At 51.9% G+C, this 16,330-nt stretch overlaps 1 protein-coding gene across 2 annotated transcripts; it reads right to left on the bottom strand.

Annotated features, from left to right (window-relative positions):
- Positions 1-367: 367 nt before the first annotated feature.
- Colgalt1 (collagen beta(1-O)galactosyltransferase 1) lies at positions 368-14,017 on the bottom strand. Of its 2 annotated transcripts, XM_034520208.2 has the most exons (12): positions 13,662-14,013; positions 12,894-13,004; positions 12,118-12,235; positions 7,827-7,961; positions 7,240-7,444; positions 5,998-6,117; positions 5,031-5,107; positions 4,854-4,960; positions 3,504-3,636; positions 2,567-2,694; positions 2,101-2,307; positions 368-1,912 (listed from the first exon to the last, which is right to left on the bottom strand). In XM_034520208.2, exons 1-12 carry the CDS (start codon positions 13,889-13,891, stop codon positions 1,645-1,647), a joined length of 1,839 nt encoding a protein of 612 aa, XP_034376099.1. In that variant the 5' UTR covers positions 13,892-14,013; the 3' UTR covers positions 368-1,644. The 2 variants fall into 2 exon arrangements, with proteins under 2 accessions (XP_034376099.1, XP_076770549.1); XM_076914434.1 differs by lacking the exon at positions 368-1,912 and having other exon boundaries at positions 2,167-2,307; positions 2,557-2,694; positions 13,662-14,017.
- Positions 14,018-16,330: the final 2,313 nt, after the last annotated feature.

Below are 16,330 nucleotides of genomic sequence, written 5' to 3'. Positions count from 1 at the left end.
CCACACAGCCAAGAGTGATCTCTACTCAGGGCTCACCCACATCAAGCCCATGGTCACATCTCCAGGGCATTTTGATTGATGATTGACACTAAGAGTCCAGAGCTGGTGTCTGCTCACTGTCACATCCTGGTGGCGTTTGTTTCCATAGGAAGACAGGCTGTGATGGCTGCCATAAGATCTTGAACATCTATCCGCCAGACTCTCCCACAGCTGCTTTGTGGGGTGGGGCCATAGGATTCCCAAATTATTCATACCCACACTCCCTACAGTGCCTGGTGGTCTGAACAACATGTGCCTGCAAACCCTGTCTCCCCAAATCTTGACTGGTAGAGACATGGACGTGGGGCACCAAAACCATAGACTTCAGTGAAAACCAATAAGGAGGATTTAATAAAAACATGAGCAAGTTACCAAGACCTGAGCAGGCAAGCAGTCATCCTCAGAAAGTGGCACCCACAGACCAGCTGACATTCAATTTAGTTTTGAAGGCACAGTGACCCCCTGGCCTGCTAGGGAACACACTACCCAGGTCAAGAGGAGCACCCCAATGGAGCTGGGTACCTCAAGGCCCCAAACACATGAGTAGCCAAGGGACATCTGAGACACAAGGGCAAGAAGAAGCTCTGGAAGCTGGGAGTGGGCAAAGGAGCCCCAGACCCCACCTGCACCCCCTCCAGGGGAGGGCTTCCAAGGTCATGAGTATCCTGAGACCTAGCAGTCAACCAAGGGAAGGAGAACAACCCTCCCATCTGGACATGGGAAGCACAGTGTCCTCCGGAAGACAGGTTGGAGTCCGAGGCCTGACACACTAGGTGCTCAATAAATGCTTGTTACATTCTATTCAGACTCTGTCACTGTGCTCAGCGTGTAGCCTAGCACACAGGGTCGTTAATACTGTTTCCACTGTAAGCATATCATGCCCACTACAAACATAAGCACCACTGGGACCTCTATCCCCAGCACCACTGAGTGACACACAGCAGACACTCAACTCATCAATGTTTCCTATGACCTGGCATACAGCAGCTGCTTGGTATACTCATTTTGTTTTCTTATTTCAGAATTCCCAGAGCTAAGAATGATACCGAACATGCAGTAAGCCCTCAATAAACACTCAAACAAATTTTAAAAATGAGTACATATCCCCTAATACCTGACTCAGTCTGAACTATAAAAACCTGATGATCAGCCGGGCAGTGGTGGCGCACGCCTTTAATCCCAGCACTTGGGAGATAGAGGCAGGAAGATTTCTGAGTTTGAGGCCAGCCTGGTCTACAGAGTGAGTTCCAGGACAGCCAGGGCTATACAGAGAAACCCTGTCTCAAAAAACAAAAACAAAAAAACAAACAAACAAAAACCCTGATGATCAGATCAATTGCTGATAAGGGGGAGTCATGCCTCTTTCGCTGCTCTAACAACGGACTGTGCTTGTTCCTGCCCAATCTCTTGGTGGCCAGCCCTGTTTCTGGCATACAGTACGTACTCCATAAATGCTGCCTGTGTGCAAGTGGCTGCTAAACAGGAAGCCATGGAGACCTCTGTGCTTGCAGAGTCCTCTGTTGTCTGCCTAAGTGGCCCTATAGTCCCAGGCAAGTGCATGAAGTTTAGGTGTGTGGCAGCGGCTTTGGCTTTTCACCAGCTGCCTCAAAGCTCATCACGGGCAGTGCTGTCCAGTGGAGACTGGAGCACATCTGAGTTCTTGGCCTCACGGCTCAGTGCTTGCTGTTCCCGCATCTTCTGGGACTTGGCTCGGTCCCAGTCAGTCTTAACCTGCTCATTATTCCACACAACTGAGGTCTCTGTGTCACTCACATAGCCATCATCCCCTGTGTAGTGTGTAGGGTAGATAAGAAGGGGCTCCACGGAGAAGGCACGCAGGTTGCGGGGAGAGAAGTGACTCTTATATTCTGACCTATGGGAGACAGGAGAGACACAGGGAAGATGGAGACCAATGATCCAGAAATAGACTCTCCTTTGAGTCCACTAGAATTCATCCCACCATGCCTAGCTCCAGAGCCCAACAGTCTCCTGATCTTCCAGGACTCAAAGACCCCAGCCTGGCACCCAACCCCCTCAAATACCCCTTCACAGCCTCCTTACATTGGGTGCTTGTCAAACATGACAGGCAGAAACTCGTCAACAGGTAACATTTTGGCCAGTGGCTTGGCAGCAAGCAACTTCCTAGCACCTTGCAGGGAGATTACATAGGCTAGTGTCCAGTAGGAGTAATCAGCCTCCACCAGGTTCCTTACACGGGGTACAGCCTTTTCAGGGTGCTCCACCTGCATGCGCTTCCGGCCCACATAGCTGCGGTGTAGAATCACAGACTTGTTACATGTCCCCCACCTGCCAGAGAATGCTTCACAGAGACAAGGCATGGGGCTGGGCACAGGAAAATTGGGCAGAAACTAAGCCAACCCAACAGACAGCGGAGCTCTGACATCTTCCGGGCTCTAGACTTACTTTGCCTTTAAGCTCCAGGCTCTGCCCCTGAACCCTGGTCATGCCTGGCCCAGTACCCAAGGCTGGTGTCCCATCCCCAACCCTTCCACCAACCTCCACTCACATGAGGTCCCAGTCCAGCCCCTCACGCTCCACATCCCGCATGAGGTTCATCAGACGTCTCTTGAAGAAGATCTCAAAACGCAGATCATCCTCAAACACTAGTGACTTCTGTAGTCCCTGGTCAACCACCTGAGGGAAGGTGCCACTCCAAGTCAAGGAGACCCAGCCCCAGAGCTGCTTGCTAGGAAGGAAATATGCATCCCAACCTTCCACATCCAGCTATTTGTCCACCATGTCACTCTTCTCCCACCTGTCTACCTGGGCTTTTCTTACCTAGGACCTCTGCCTGTGTTTAGCCAGTGATACTAAGAAGCCTTCCTCTTGGCAACAGACAGGTGCCTCTTACTCCTCCTCCTTGGTGCAATGCCCCCAGTTTAGAAGGCTTCACTGTCAACCAATGAAGCTAGCAGAATGCCCATGAGGGACTTTAGGAAAGGGAGTGGCTCACATGAGCACCCTCACCTTGGGCAGTTAGATGTCCTATTTCCTATACCTCATCATCTGGAGCCAACACCCCACCCATCCAGCCTTGTTTGCAGGTTCCAAATCTGGTTCTTATGTAACATCATGGCAAATCACCAGCTGTTGTCCAGTGGCATTAAAGCCAAAAGTCATCACTTCAATACACAGTGAGCTGGATCAGGTTTTGGGGCAAGCAGGTCTCACTTGGTGATCACAGCTCCAGACTTTACCTGCAGGGCCCCTTACTCTCCAGGCCCACTTTCTGCATCCTAGAAATGCCAAGTCAGTGGATGCCCCCACTCAGGTGTATCAGGGCCAATGTGAAGACAATTCATGGAACAGACACCAAAATGTAGTCACAGATTCTGCCACTGATGGCATGGGGACCATAGTTCCTCCCTGAGACTCTGGACCTGACCTAATCTGTGAGGAGACCAAGGACTGTGGGTCAGGCCTCCCTCATCCCAGACACCCACCTCCTTCCAGATGTTGTAGTGGCTGAGAAAGCAGCCCAGCTCTCCCTTGGTGAGTGGCCGCCCATGGTAGGGGTCCCGGTAGCCAGGCAGCATCTGGATGCCCATGGCCTCCACCTGGCTGGTGTTCATGGCTCTGTGGGGATGCCGGAGGGAGGAGGATGGTAGCAAAAAAAGGAGGAAAAGGATGGTGAGGAGAGTAAGGATGTGGAGGATGGAGAGAATGGGGAGGATGGAGAGGATGGGAGAATGGGGAGGATGGGAGAATGGGGAGGATGGGAGAATGGGGAGGATGGAGAGGAGAATGGGGAGAATGGAGAAAATGGGGAAAAGAATGAGGAGGATGAAGAGGATGGTGGGGAGAGCGAATAGGATTGGGAAGATGAAAAGGATGGGGAGGAGAGCAAAGAGGATGGGGAGAATGGAGAGGATGGGGAAGATGGGGAGAGCAAAGAGGACAGAAAGATGGAGATGGTAAGGAGAGGAAGGAGGACAGGGAGGATGGAGAGGATGGGGAGAGAACAAGGAAGATGGGGAGGATGGTGAAGAGAGCGAGGAGGAGGGGGAAGATGAAAAGAATGGGGAGGAGAATGGAGAGGATGGGGAACAGGGCAGGATGAAGAGAAATGCAATGGGGATTGCATTTGGAAGGAAATTCCAAATTTTGGAAGGAAAGCAGGGGGATAGGAGGAGAGAAAGGAGTAGGGAAAAAGGAGGGAGGATAGGAAAGAGGTTGAGGATGGGGAAGAAGGACATGAGGAGGAAAGGATGGAGGGAAGGATGGGAGAAAGGAGGAGGATGGTGATGGGGAGCAGATGGGGAGACGTGAGATAAGACAAAAGAAGTAGCTCGCCTACTGCAATCCTGAGAATGGCCCCGCCCTCTGGGTCTTCCCCCAGCCCACCCCACTGCTTCGTACAAGAGCATGGCTGCTTGTCCCAGAAGAAAAACCTTCCTGTTTCCTGGCTGTAGACTTGTTCATTCCTCTACTACATCTGCACTGAGTGAGGTCTGTCAGAGTTGACTCCATCCCTTCTATGTTTCCCAGATGGCTGTGTATACAAGCACACGTGCATGCATGCACATGCATACACAGGCACACAGACAAACAAGTGCACACATAAACACACAAATGCACGCACATATACAGGCACACACACAAACATGCACATGAACAGGCACACACATACACACACAGGCACATGCACTCACATAGGATGCATACACACACTTGCACACACATACATACACAGGCAGATGCACACACATGAGACACACATGCACATGCACACACAGAAAAACATGTGCACACAGGAACAGACATGCACACTTACATCCACACAGAGTACGCACTTGCCATCCACAGCCTCCACCAGCCGGCAGTCAATCTCCTGTTCATGCAGTGCCCGCAGCATGCGTTCTCGCCGGTCCCGCCTCCGCTTCAGGTTAATCATGAAGACCTGTAGCCAGAGCCTCAGTGAGGAGGGGTCAGGCTGGCTGCCTCCCCCCACCCAGGAGGCCCCAGCCCACCTCGTCGAAGCCCATCTTGTCTGCAGTCTTCCTGGGTGCTGAGATGAATCGGGAGAGCTGCACTGGCGGATGCTTCACTAAGGGTAAGAAAGCAGGGGTCACTGGGGTCCCAGGACCCCACTTCTCCCAGCTCCCAGTATGACAGGGCTATGCCCCAGGACCTTCGCCCAGCTGAGTTCCTGCCCTGAGCAATTCAGATCTCAGCTGTGACAGCCCAGGCCTTGGGAGCCTTCGGGCCCCTCTGATTGGCCAGCCTCCGGGCCTTTCTGATTGGCCAGGCTCTTCTGGCCCAAGTGTCAGGCACTGGCCACCAGGACACTGTCCCTGCTTTCTTAACCCCATCTCTAACATCCCGGGAGGGATATGGGGTCTGTCTACTCACACTGCATGCCCAGAGTTCAGCACAGAGCCTGGTAAACAGCAGGTGCTCAATAGCTGCAGAGGGATTATCCCAGCAGTACATGTGTGATAACTTCAGGGATACAGACCTGTTTTCTTCAGCCACACTCTCAGAAGCTTTACACAAATGCAGTGAGGCTCACACTGCTGCTGTCCCTCCAAATGTGACCCCCTAAAAGCTACATAGGTGTACCAACCCTCAGGAACAGAATAACTTTGCTGCAAAACAGGATCAGTCTTTTTGGATGGGTTGTCAAGCTGTAGCCCAGGATGACTGCAACTCGCCATCTCTTGGTCTCAGCCATCAGACTGCCAAGTTCACCGGCATGCGCCACGGACAGCAGCTCATGTTTCAGTTTTCTCAGTGGTGTGGGGACACCAGAGGGCACAGGCACACAAGAGGCAGTGTCTGTCCGAATGACAACTGATCCTGTGACTACTGCAAACTCCCCAGTGGTAGGGACTATAGTCTCCCTCAGTCACACACCACACACAGGGACCACCACCCAACAGTACCCAATTAGTTCCTGGGATACAAGATGGTGAGACCAGGGCCAAGGAGACTCACCCATGACCTCCAGCTGCACGTGCATGAAGCTCTCTGCCTCGTCCTGCAGGCTGCTGTGCGCGCGCAGCGGCACGGGCAGGAAGCCGTACACCTCCTTATTGCACACATACATTTGCACCTCTGAGGGTGGGGATGAGACGCAAGTCAGTGTTGTGTCCCCTTGAGATGGAGGCTGGGGCGTGGTGAGCTGCAGGCCAGCCTGGGCTGCATGACACCTTGTCTCAGGCGAACAGTCACTGAGTTTTATTTCAGATTTTGGTCATTCTTCACAAATGTAAAAAATGATTTGGGTTTATAGGTGCTCAAAAGTGGAAGTGAGATTGGATCTCACCAGTCAGTGTGATAAACTCTGGTACAGAGAAACTTACAGGTGAGCTAAGTTTGGTTTTTCTTTTGTGTGTGTGTTGGGGGGTGTTTTGTTTTTTGTTTTGTTTTGTTTTGTTTTTGTTTTTTTGAGACAGGGTTTCTCTGTGTGGCCCTGGCTGTCCTGGAACTCACTCTGTAGACCAGGCTGGCCTCGAACTCAGAAATCCTCCTGCCTCTGCCTTCCAAGTGCTGGGATTAAAGGTGTAGACCATGCCCTGTGAGTTCTCTTGAGAACACCTGCCCTACTGCTTCCCTCCTAACCCATCTTCCTTTTCCTCTGGCTTTAGTTCCATGTACTAAATGGAAAACATCAAATGCAAAAGTTCACGGGCACTGAGATGATTCAGTAGGTAAAGGCACGCGCCACCAAGCCTGAAGACCTGAGTTCAGTTCCCAGGACCCACAGTGGAAGGGAAGATCTGACTCCTGCCAAGTGTCCTCTGACTTCACAAGTGTGCCATGGTGTGTACACAAGTAAGTAAACATGGTACAGAGGAGGGGGACACCTGATCACGCCCTCTGGTCTCCACCCAGCCACAGATGAACATGCTCATACACACACAGTGGACAGCACACACACTGGAAGATGTGATATCCATCATATCCCTTTTTGTTATTTGGGCTCTCACCCTGTGTGTCACAAACTTACCATCCTCCTGCCTCAGCCTCTCAAGTCCCAGGATCACAGGTGTGAAGTACCACACCTGATCAACAGGTCTTAGGGAGCTGGAGGGTAAGGCTGATAAGGCAGCCCTGCTGCAGGCATCAGGTCCTGGAGCAGAGCTGAACCTCCCTAGAGAGCTGAGCCTGAGACCCATCTGCACTCTGCACCTCTGCTCTTTGGACTTGCTCAGTATGGTGGCCAGCCTCACTCACCTGCCTGTTTACAGGAGAAGGCGAAGACAATGATGTCATCAAAAGACCAGGTGTAGTCGGGGTGTGGTGGGTAGAAGGCCAGGCTCCTGGAGGCAGACTTACGCAGGTCAATGAGGAAGGTGGAGTGCACCATGGGAACTGCAAAGCAGCCCCTGCGCTCTCGTTTCCGGATGGGGATGTAGGCAGGGGTGCGCTTGTAGTAGCCCTGCAGGAGGACAGGGAGTAGTGGTCAGGGGATGCCAGAGCCCACAGCAGGAAGTGTAAAAGCTTCAGAGGCAAGAATGGGGTAAACACTGTGATGCCTGCATCCAGCCACAGTGGGCATCCTCAAAAGCCATGTAGTAGACATGGCTGGGTTGACCCGGATCAAGCCATGCCTGAAGCACCATCCCCTGCCCCCCTCCCCCCCCACACATACACTGCTGTTTTCTATGTGAATCTGAGCCAGTTTCCTCTCTCTCTCCCTCTCCCTCTCTCTGTTCCTGCTTCAACCTCAGTAATGCATGGGTTGAGGATGCCTGCAGGTCCCACTCCGCTGCTTGTCCAAAGACTGTGCTGATGGTGTCTGTCTGGTGCTGGTACTATACCTGCGAAGTCATCCCACACCAGAAGTTTGAATACGCTGCTCGGGAGTCCAGCATGGGGGCCACCACCGTCTTGTTCTCAGCGATGAGCAGGCTCAGAGTGTCAGGGTTGGTGATCAAGTTGTCGCTGTCCACAAACTGCAAACGATTTACCTTTGTCAACCTGACCAGCCCAGGTGGAGAGGCATGGCCATGCCACGGAGCCCGAGTTCCCTCAATGCCTCTGCAGCAGCTCAGTGCACTGAGCACTGGCTGCTCTTGCAGAGGTACCTGGTGCAGTTTCCAGCACCCACATGGCAGCTCACACCCAACTCCAGTTCCAGGGGATCCAGTGCCCTCTTCTGGCCTACACAGGCACCAGGGAAGGTATGTGGTACACAGACATGCATGCAGTAAAAACATATGTGCATTTATCCACATAAAATCACAGTAGTAGTAAAGGGACGGCTGAGGAAGCTGGGGCGTGGCTCAGTGGGGTAAAGTCCTGCAGCACCTGCAGAAAGCTGTGTCCTGCATGCTGGCCTCCCAGCACTGTGGAAATGGACACAGGAGACAGGCCAGTGGGTTCCAGCTTCAGTGAGACCCTGACTTAGGGAGTAACTCACAAATAAATAAAAAAGTCTTTTATTATTTAAAAACAAAAACCCTGGCTATTAGGCCTGGAGGTGTGTTGACAGCCAGTCCTGGCTCCACCCCAGTGTACTTACTGTCACCTGGTGTACTGCAAGTGACAGGGAAGTCACACGTCTCACAACACACATACAAATACTACAAGCCAGACCCCACATGCTGGACTCAGCCTGCACGGGGGACAGATGTGACTTTTTCTATGGTTCTAGCCACAGATTCACCTTCCATTGTCAATGTGCAATTACTAGAACACTGAAATCAACTGCCGTTTGCACCTCTCTGTCACCCAGGGCCAAGGTGACAGACAGGGCCTCTCTGTCTCCATGGCTCCATGGTGTCACCAACTGAGGAGGTCTCACTGCCTCTGGGGAGCTTTGGGGTCAAGTGCTAACTCTGCCTAGCCCCTGCAAACACTGGAATCGTATGAGCCCAGGCAGCCTGGCAGCAACCCTCCAACCCCCAAAGTTAGAGAAAGACACAGTCTAGCCTTCCATCCTGGGAAATAAACCTCAAGGAACTGAAGGCAGGGGTTCAAACATGGCACCCATCACAGGAGCCAAAAGGGGGAATGTACCAACGCTGCCGAGCAGAGAGACGGAAGCCACCATTCGGAATACTGCTCAGCCGCTGCAAACACACACAAACTCACACTATAAAGTGGATAGCCCTGAGAGGCAGTGTCCTCACACACAGGTTCTGCACATGTGGTTCCACGGCAGGAATAGGCCTGAACAGGCAAATGCAGGCAGGGAGGCAAGCAGATTGGAAGCTGCCAGGGACTGGCGAGGAATGGTAGACTGCACTCCAGAGGTAGAGAGTTCTAAAGAGGTGATGGTCGGACCACATGATGGCTAAATGTTGCAGAACTGCACACATGAAAAGGTTGATTTGATGTCGGGTAAACAAACTGCAACTCAAGAAAACCTTAGTGGGGCAGTGATGGCACATGCCTGTAACCCCAGCACTCAGGAGGCAGAGGCAGGGGAATCTCTGTGAGTTAGAAGCCAGCCTGCTCTATAGAGCAAGTTCCACAACACTCAGGGCTACACAAGAAAACTCTGTCTTAAACAAACAAACATAGATGATAGATAGACAGACAGACAGACAGACAGCCTGGTGTGATGGCTCATACTTGCTGTCCCAGCACTTGGGAGGCAGAAGCAGGCAGATCTCTAGTTTGAGGCTAGCCTGTTCTACAGAGCAAGTTCCAGGCAAACTAGGGCTGTATAATTAAAAACTACATTAAAAAGTAAAGCACCAAGGCAGCGATTTCATACTCCAGTGCTATACTCCGAAGTCCCCTAGTACCAAAAAATATAACTGTCTATAGGAAGCTACTTTGAGTTCCCATCAGGGTGCCCTCCAGCCAGGCTGGCCAAGGGGGAACTGTGAAAACCCTAAAAGCAAGCAGGAAGAAAGGGACATGGTATCTGCTCTACAAGGCTCCAAAAGGCTCCACAAAGTTCCAGGTGCTTCTAGAAGCCAATGAAATATTCCAGCTCCATAACACATCTCTTTTCCTACCATCAACATCTACTTTCTCATCTGTGAAATGGGCTAAGGAGCTGGGTCCACCTTCCTTCTTCTGGGTCCTCCATGCCTCCCCAGGCTAAAGTCACCAGACTCCCCCATCCCAGGCAAAGTTCAGTTGGGCACTCAGCAGGAAGCTCTGCTGAGCCTGACAATCTGAGTTCGCCCCAGGGCTCACAGGGTGAAAGCTGAGAACAGACTTCCCTACACTTAGGGAACTGTCCTCCAGTCTCCACAAGGTTATGACCACACATGACAACCCACAAATAAATAAATACATGTAACCAAGACACTAAAACAATGTAGCCCTGCTGCCCATGGCAAGCCAGTCTGCACAGAGTTCTGTGTGAGAGCTCATGCTCCCAAGTCTGGGTAGCTGGGCACTGCCCACCCTCGACATCCCAAGTCCCTCCTGTGGCGCCATCCTGGGTCTGAAGGTTATGGGTCAGACACCTCCCTCGCTGTGCTGAACCTATGAGGCCAAGGACCCTGCAGACATGTGAGGACAGAGCTAGAATGTCACTCTGCAGCAGAGCACTCCAGCCCTGCCCAGACACATGAGACCCCAGGAAACCCAGGTTCCTCTTAGCACTTACACAAAGACAACCAGGTTAAAGTGAGTGAGCTCACGACAATCACCTCAATACCTGAGAGGCTGAGGTAGGATGACCACAGGTTCCAGGCTATCGAAAGCTGCACAGCCTGGATTTACAGTAAGCTGTCAGTCAATGGATCAGCAAAGGAAACTGAGGAGACCTGGAAATCTACCTGTAGCCACCCCCAGGGCCACAGCAACACGCATGCGTGCGCGCACACACACGCTCACACACGCTCACACACACACACACACACACACACTCTCACACTTCACTGGGGCTGGAGAGATGGCTTGGTTCCCAGCACCCACATGGCGGTTCACAACCATCTACAACCAGAGTTCCAGGGCGTCCAAAGCCCTACTCTGACCTCTGCCGGCACCAGGCACTCATGTGCACAGACTGTGGCATAAACACCCACTGCAGGCATAAACACCCATAAACAGAAAATTAAAATAAATAAATCTAGCTGGGTGTGGTGGCTCTCACTTTTAATCTTAGAATTCAGAAGGCAGGTGAGTTTGAGGCCAGCCTAGTCTACATGGGGAGTTCCAAGACAGCCAGGGCTAAGTAGAGAAACTTTGCTTCCAAATACAAAATTAAATAGATAAATAAAAACAATACATAAGTCATCTTTAAAAAGATTTCTTTAAACCACACTGGTGGACACACTAACACAGCATGTGGCTGCAGTGCCCACATAGGCTAGAAGGGGCATCAACTCTCCTGGGACCTGGGGTTACAGAGGGCTGTGAGCTCATTCTGGGTCCTCTGCAAGAACAGCCAGCTCGCCATCAGTTTCAGGACAGTCTTGCTCTGTCACCTAGACTGGCATGTAATTCTCCATCCTCCTGCCTCAGGATTCCTGGAGCTAGGTCACCTCAGAACACTCCAGCTGCTTCCTCCTTAGAGGCCACTGCAGGCCAGGGAACAGGAAGTGGAGGTCAGGCCCAGCAGCAGCTTGTCACTTACACCCACCTAGCTTGTGATCCTTGCTGCTTGAAAGTAAGACACAAAAATCCAATCCCCAGGACCCAGCTAGTGGAGGAGAGAAGTGACTCCTACAGCCTGTCCTGTGACCTTGCATGCCCCTCACACACAAATAACTTTGTTTTAAAACAGGTATTTTAAAAAGATCTAGGGCCCAGCCCCAAGGGGGTACAAAGGCCCACTTGTTCTTTATTTGGGGCCCTGGGTGGAACCCAAGGCCTCAAGTATGTTCAGCAAGCATTCTACACAAAGAGTTATAACCATAACCCCCCTCCTTTTTTTTCTTCCTGTTTTTTCAAGACAGGGTTTCTCTGTGTAGCCCTGGCTGTTTTGGAACTCACTGTGTACGACAGGCTGTCCTCAAACTCAAAGGCCCACCTGTCTCTGCCTCCTGAATGCTGGGATTAAAGGTATGCTCACCACTTAGCTTCCCCTTTTCTTTCTGATCCTCAGTTTACCCTTCTGAAAAATGGGTTACAGGTAGCTCCTAGATTCACCCATTCTATCCTCCCTGTGGATAATTAAGATTCCCCGACTCAGAGACTCACCAGAATGTAATCAGCCCACATGTCCCTAGCTGACTTCAAGGCTGCTTGGCGTAATTTCATGACATGCTCGTAGCGGGAATCAGACCAGTGTTTGGGGCCCTCTTCATCTGGGTAGGAACTGCAAAGGAACATCTGTGGTGTGCACATCATGGGGCACCATGGGGGCCCAGAGAGCACAGCTGCAGGGGGATCATAGAGGGCTTCACAGAAAAGGAGGCAGGTAAGTGGATCAGGAGGCTCCCATGTAGAGCATGGAGGGACCTGGCACAGGGCCTGACACCAGCCCAGCATGTGCAAGGATCCAGAGGCCCCAAAGCTCCTGGCAAGCTGAGGACCAAGGAAAGCTGTGCGGGGCCTCGAGGTGCCTGTGAGCACAGGAGCATGGAGTGCACACACAGTACTGGATACAGGCTCTGAGTCTGATCCGGTAGTGCAGGGCGATGGACAACTGTGATTTCAACACTCAGGAGACTGAGGCAGGAGGCTGCTAAGTGCAAGGCCAGTCTGGACTACACAGTGAAACAGGCTGATCATGAAGTTAAACAGGAGAGGGATGCAGGCAAGACCAGGAACACAGCTGTAGGTGGCCGCCAGACACAAAGGAATTCAGCCACAAAGGTGTGGCAGCTGTGTCCAAAGTTGGACAATGGAGAGAAGGACAATAGGGACAAAGGTCCGCTGGGAGGGAGGACTGATGGTGAAACTGATGTTGGAGTGTGGCATGCCAGCTCCTAGCTTGCCAAGCGTGGGTACTCCAGTCAGGGCTTGAGGCTCACCTGGGTTCCTCTGCCGGTCGCCACTCTACAGAGTGGTATAAACCCTTCACTGCCACCAGCCACTCTCGAAGTATGGCTGAAGTGTTGTCAGTGTTGTGATCTGTGGCCACCCTGTTAGCACAGACAGGACAAGATGATGGCACGGGGGAGGGGTGTCCCATCCTGCCTCAGACCCAGAAAACTCACTACGCTCTGAGCCTATTGCCCATCCATCGGTGACAGGGCAGTAAAGATGACGCCGCCCAGCTCACTAGTACACAGCTGAACAGAACCTGCTAGTTTGGAAAGCACATTAGTGTGAGACCCTGTCACAAAGGTAAGCTCATTAACTTTGTTAGCATGGAATGCCTGCCTGAGCCTCGGGGATCTTATCTGGAAGCCTCGGAGATTGCTATAAGGGTCTGGAAGCGCCAGCCTGGCCTATTCTGAGGAGTCAGGGGTTGTAGGGTGCTAGCTCGTTGTGAGGGCTGGCAGTAACCCAGAACAGATCCCTAAGTACCTGAGGGGAGGAGGCAGCAGCTCGGTGTCCCAAGCCGCATTGGGGACGAGACCCGGTACTATGGGTACAGAGCCGAGTCACGTCAAGTGCCTAATCGGATCCAGGGGTACATAAAACTCAGGTCCCCAGATAGAAGACCGAGTTCCTCGGGAACATAACCGAGTCTCTGCAGTGCACAGCCGAGCCTACCAAATGCATAACCCCGTCCCTCGGGTACAAACTTGAGTCCCGCCTAGTCCCTGTGCACCGCGCCAGGGCCCGCAGCTCACCACAGCGCCGTGCGCTCCCGTGGGTGGCGCAGCCGCTCCAGGGCGCCCAGCGTGGCGGGCAGCGCGGGTGCCGCGTTCCGCGCCAGCAGCGCGATGAGCACACGCGGCGCCTGTAGCGGGGACTCGGGGCTCCAGCGCTCTTCTGGAAAGTAGCCGTCCGCGCCCCGCGGGTCGCCCAGCAGCAGGAGGAGCAGCGGCAGCCCGCCTAACCCACGGAGCAACGCCGCCATCGCGCCACGCGTCGCCTTTAAGCCACTTTTCTGCTGGCGGACCAGGGCCGCGCCTTAAAGGAGTCCGGCGGCGGGAAGGGCACATGCAGGTCCCACCCCTGACACGCTCCTTAAAGGGAAGTGGCCCGAGGGCTGCTCCGTGAGTTGTCGAGGAGAAGGCGTGACAAGGCCACGCCTTTAAAAGTTACCAGTGCTTTCCGCCGACAGCAATGACCCCGTCGCATTGACGTCACTTGCTGGGCGGTTCCGGAAGCCCAGCCCCTGGCTCGCGCTTTAAAGACACAGGCCGTTCTGTGACGTCGTCCTGGGAGCCCCCCAAACTCACTTCTTTACAGAGGCTTCTTCTAGTTGGAACCACGTCACCTCAGTTTCCGAGGTTGCTACATGGTTATTTTCGTTTCTTTGTTGCTTCTGATTTACACTGAAGAAGCCAGCGAAATGGCTCAGTGGGTAAAATCGCTTGCTGCCATATCTGAGGATCCAGGATCCTCAGACCCCATATTGTGTTGTCCTCTGACCTTCATAAAAATGGCTTGTGTGAGCCAGGCAGTGGTGGCGCACACCTTTAATCCCAGCACTTGGGAGGCAGAGGCAGGCGGATTTCTGAGTTCAAGGCCAGCCTGGTCTACAGAATGAGTTCCAGGGGGCTACACAGAGAAACACTGTCTCCAAAAGCCAAAAAAAAAAAAAAAAAAAGGCTTGTGTGCACCCCTCCCTGTTCTTACTGTTTCCATTTTCTGTGTATGAGTGTTTTGCCTACATGTACTGCTATATAAAGTGTGTGTGTGTGCGCGCGCGCGCGCGCGCACGTATCCCTATTACCCAAGGATGTCAGAAGAGGGCGTCAGATCCTCTAGAACTGGAGTTGCAGATAATTGTGAACCACGTTGTGGTGTTGGGAATAGAACACCACTCGGGTCCACGCACCTTTACCTGCTGAGCCATTTCACTAGCCCCATTTTTTCTGTTTTGTTTTTTTAAAACAGGTCCTTACTAGGCAAGCTCTGGTCACATTAGAACTCACTTTACTCCAAGTTAACTCTATAAATTCAGTGATCCTTCTGCCGCATTCTCCTGTGTTCTTTGACAGGCATCTACCACCAGGCCAGCAGACTGGTAAAATCCACATAGACTTTCCTACTCTGGTCCCTAGCCTCTCAGAGGTCCACAAGACACCTCCTGATAGGTTCTTTCTCCACCACTGGTGAAATGACCCAACTTACGCCATATTCGATGATATTAAAAGCTGGTAGCGCCGGGCGGTGGTGGCGCATGCCTTTAATCCCAGCACTTGGGAGGCAGAGGCAGGAGGATTTCTGAGTTCGAGGCCAGCCTGGTCTACAGAGTGAGTTCCAGGACAGCCAGGGCTACACAGAGTAAACCCTGTCTCGAAAAAAAAAAAAAAAAAAAAAAAAAAAAAAAAAGGCAGGTAGCTTTATTGGGGAGCTGCATTCACTGGCCCCAAAGATTGAGTGGAGTCACCATGGGGAAGGGGAGAAAGAGAAAAAGTGTGTGTGCAGAGAACGGGGAGAATAGGAGAGGGAGAGAAAGAGGGAAAGGCTAAAATGTCTGGGAAAGGGCAGCCTAAGCCCCTGGGCTGGGAAATTCAGGCTTGGGGTCAGGGTATGGCAGGTAAGGGATGCTGGGAGAACCTGGAGGCCAGGTCTGCTTTGAATGTAAAATGTGCACCTCAATCCCGGGTGGGTCAGAAACCAAAGACCACCCATAACATCCTTCTGCAAAATGAGTGACTTCAGAGGTATTCTCAGGGTGTGAAGCTAGAACCCAGTGGAGTTGGTTTTCTGGAAACACTGCCCAGGTTTCCATGGAAACCCTTCCAGGCTGTTTTGTTTTGTTTTGTGTTTTTGAAACAGGGTCTCACTGTGTAGATCTGGCTGTCCTGGAACTCAGTGTGTAGACCAGACTGGTCTGGAACTCAAGAGATTCTCCTGTCTGTGCCTCAGGAGTACTGTGATTAAAGGCATGTGCCACCATCTCCCAGCCTTTCCAGGGTGTATTTGTCCATAATCATGCTAACAACATTTATAAATGGTAATTCTTAGCTAGTGATGGGTAACCTGTCACTACCAGGTCAAGATAGGGTTTCAAGACCATCTTCAGCTACATAGAAAGGTTCAGGGAAGCTGGGGCTACAGGAGAGTGCATTTAAATTAAAAAAAAAAAAAAAAAAAAAAAAAAAAGAAAAGAAAGAAAGAAAGAAAAAACAAGAATAAACTTTTCTCCCGGCTTGGGATTACACACCTAAAATCCCAATACTTGGGAAGGTGAGATAGGAGGATCCCTGGGACTTGGAGGCCTGCCTTGGTTACAAAGTGTCCAGACCTGTTATCATACAAAGAAATGTCTGAAACTCTTCCAAGTAAAATACATGTTTGTGTATTTCTGGAAAAAAGGTACTCATTCTAAGGGGTGACAGGG

The sequence above is a fragment of the Arvicanthis niloticus genome, chromosome 16 (genome assembly GCF_011762505.2).
Source record: "Arvicanthis niloticus isolate mArvNil1 chromosome 16, mArvNil1.pat.X, whole genome shotgun sequence".
Lineage (NCBI taxonomy): Eukaryota > Metazoa > Chordata > Mammalia > Rodentia > Muridae > Arvicanthis > Arvicanthis niloticus.
This window is presented reverse-complemented; position numbering and strand designations above follow the sequence as displayed.

Coding starts and splice junctions, on each gene's coding strand:
- Colgalt1 (XM_034520208.2), bottom strand. CDS start 13,891: ATGGCGGCGTTGCTCCGTGGGTTAGGCGGGCTGCCGCTGCTCCTCCTG. Junction 13,005..13,661: donor CGGGAGCGCACGGCGCTGTG/GTGAGCTGCGGG, acceptor CTGTGCTAACAG/GGTGGCCACAGATCACAACA. Junction 1,913..2,100: donor ATGTTTGACAAGCACCCAAT/GTAAGGAGGCTG, acceptor TGTCTCCCATAG/GTCAGAATATAAGAGTCACT.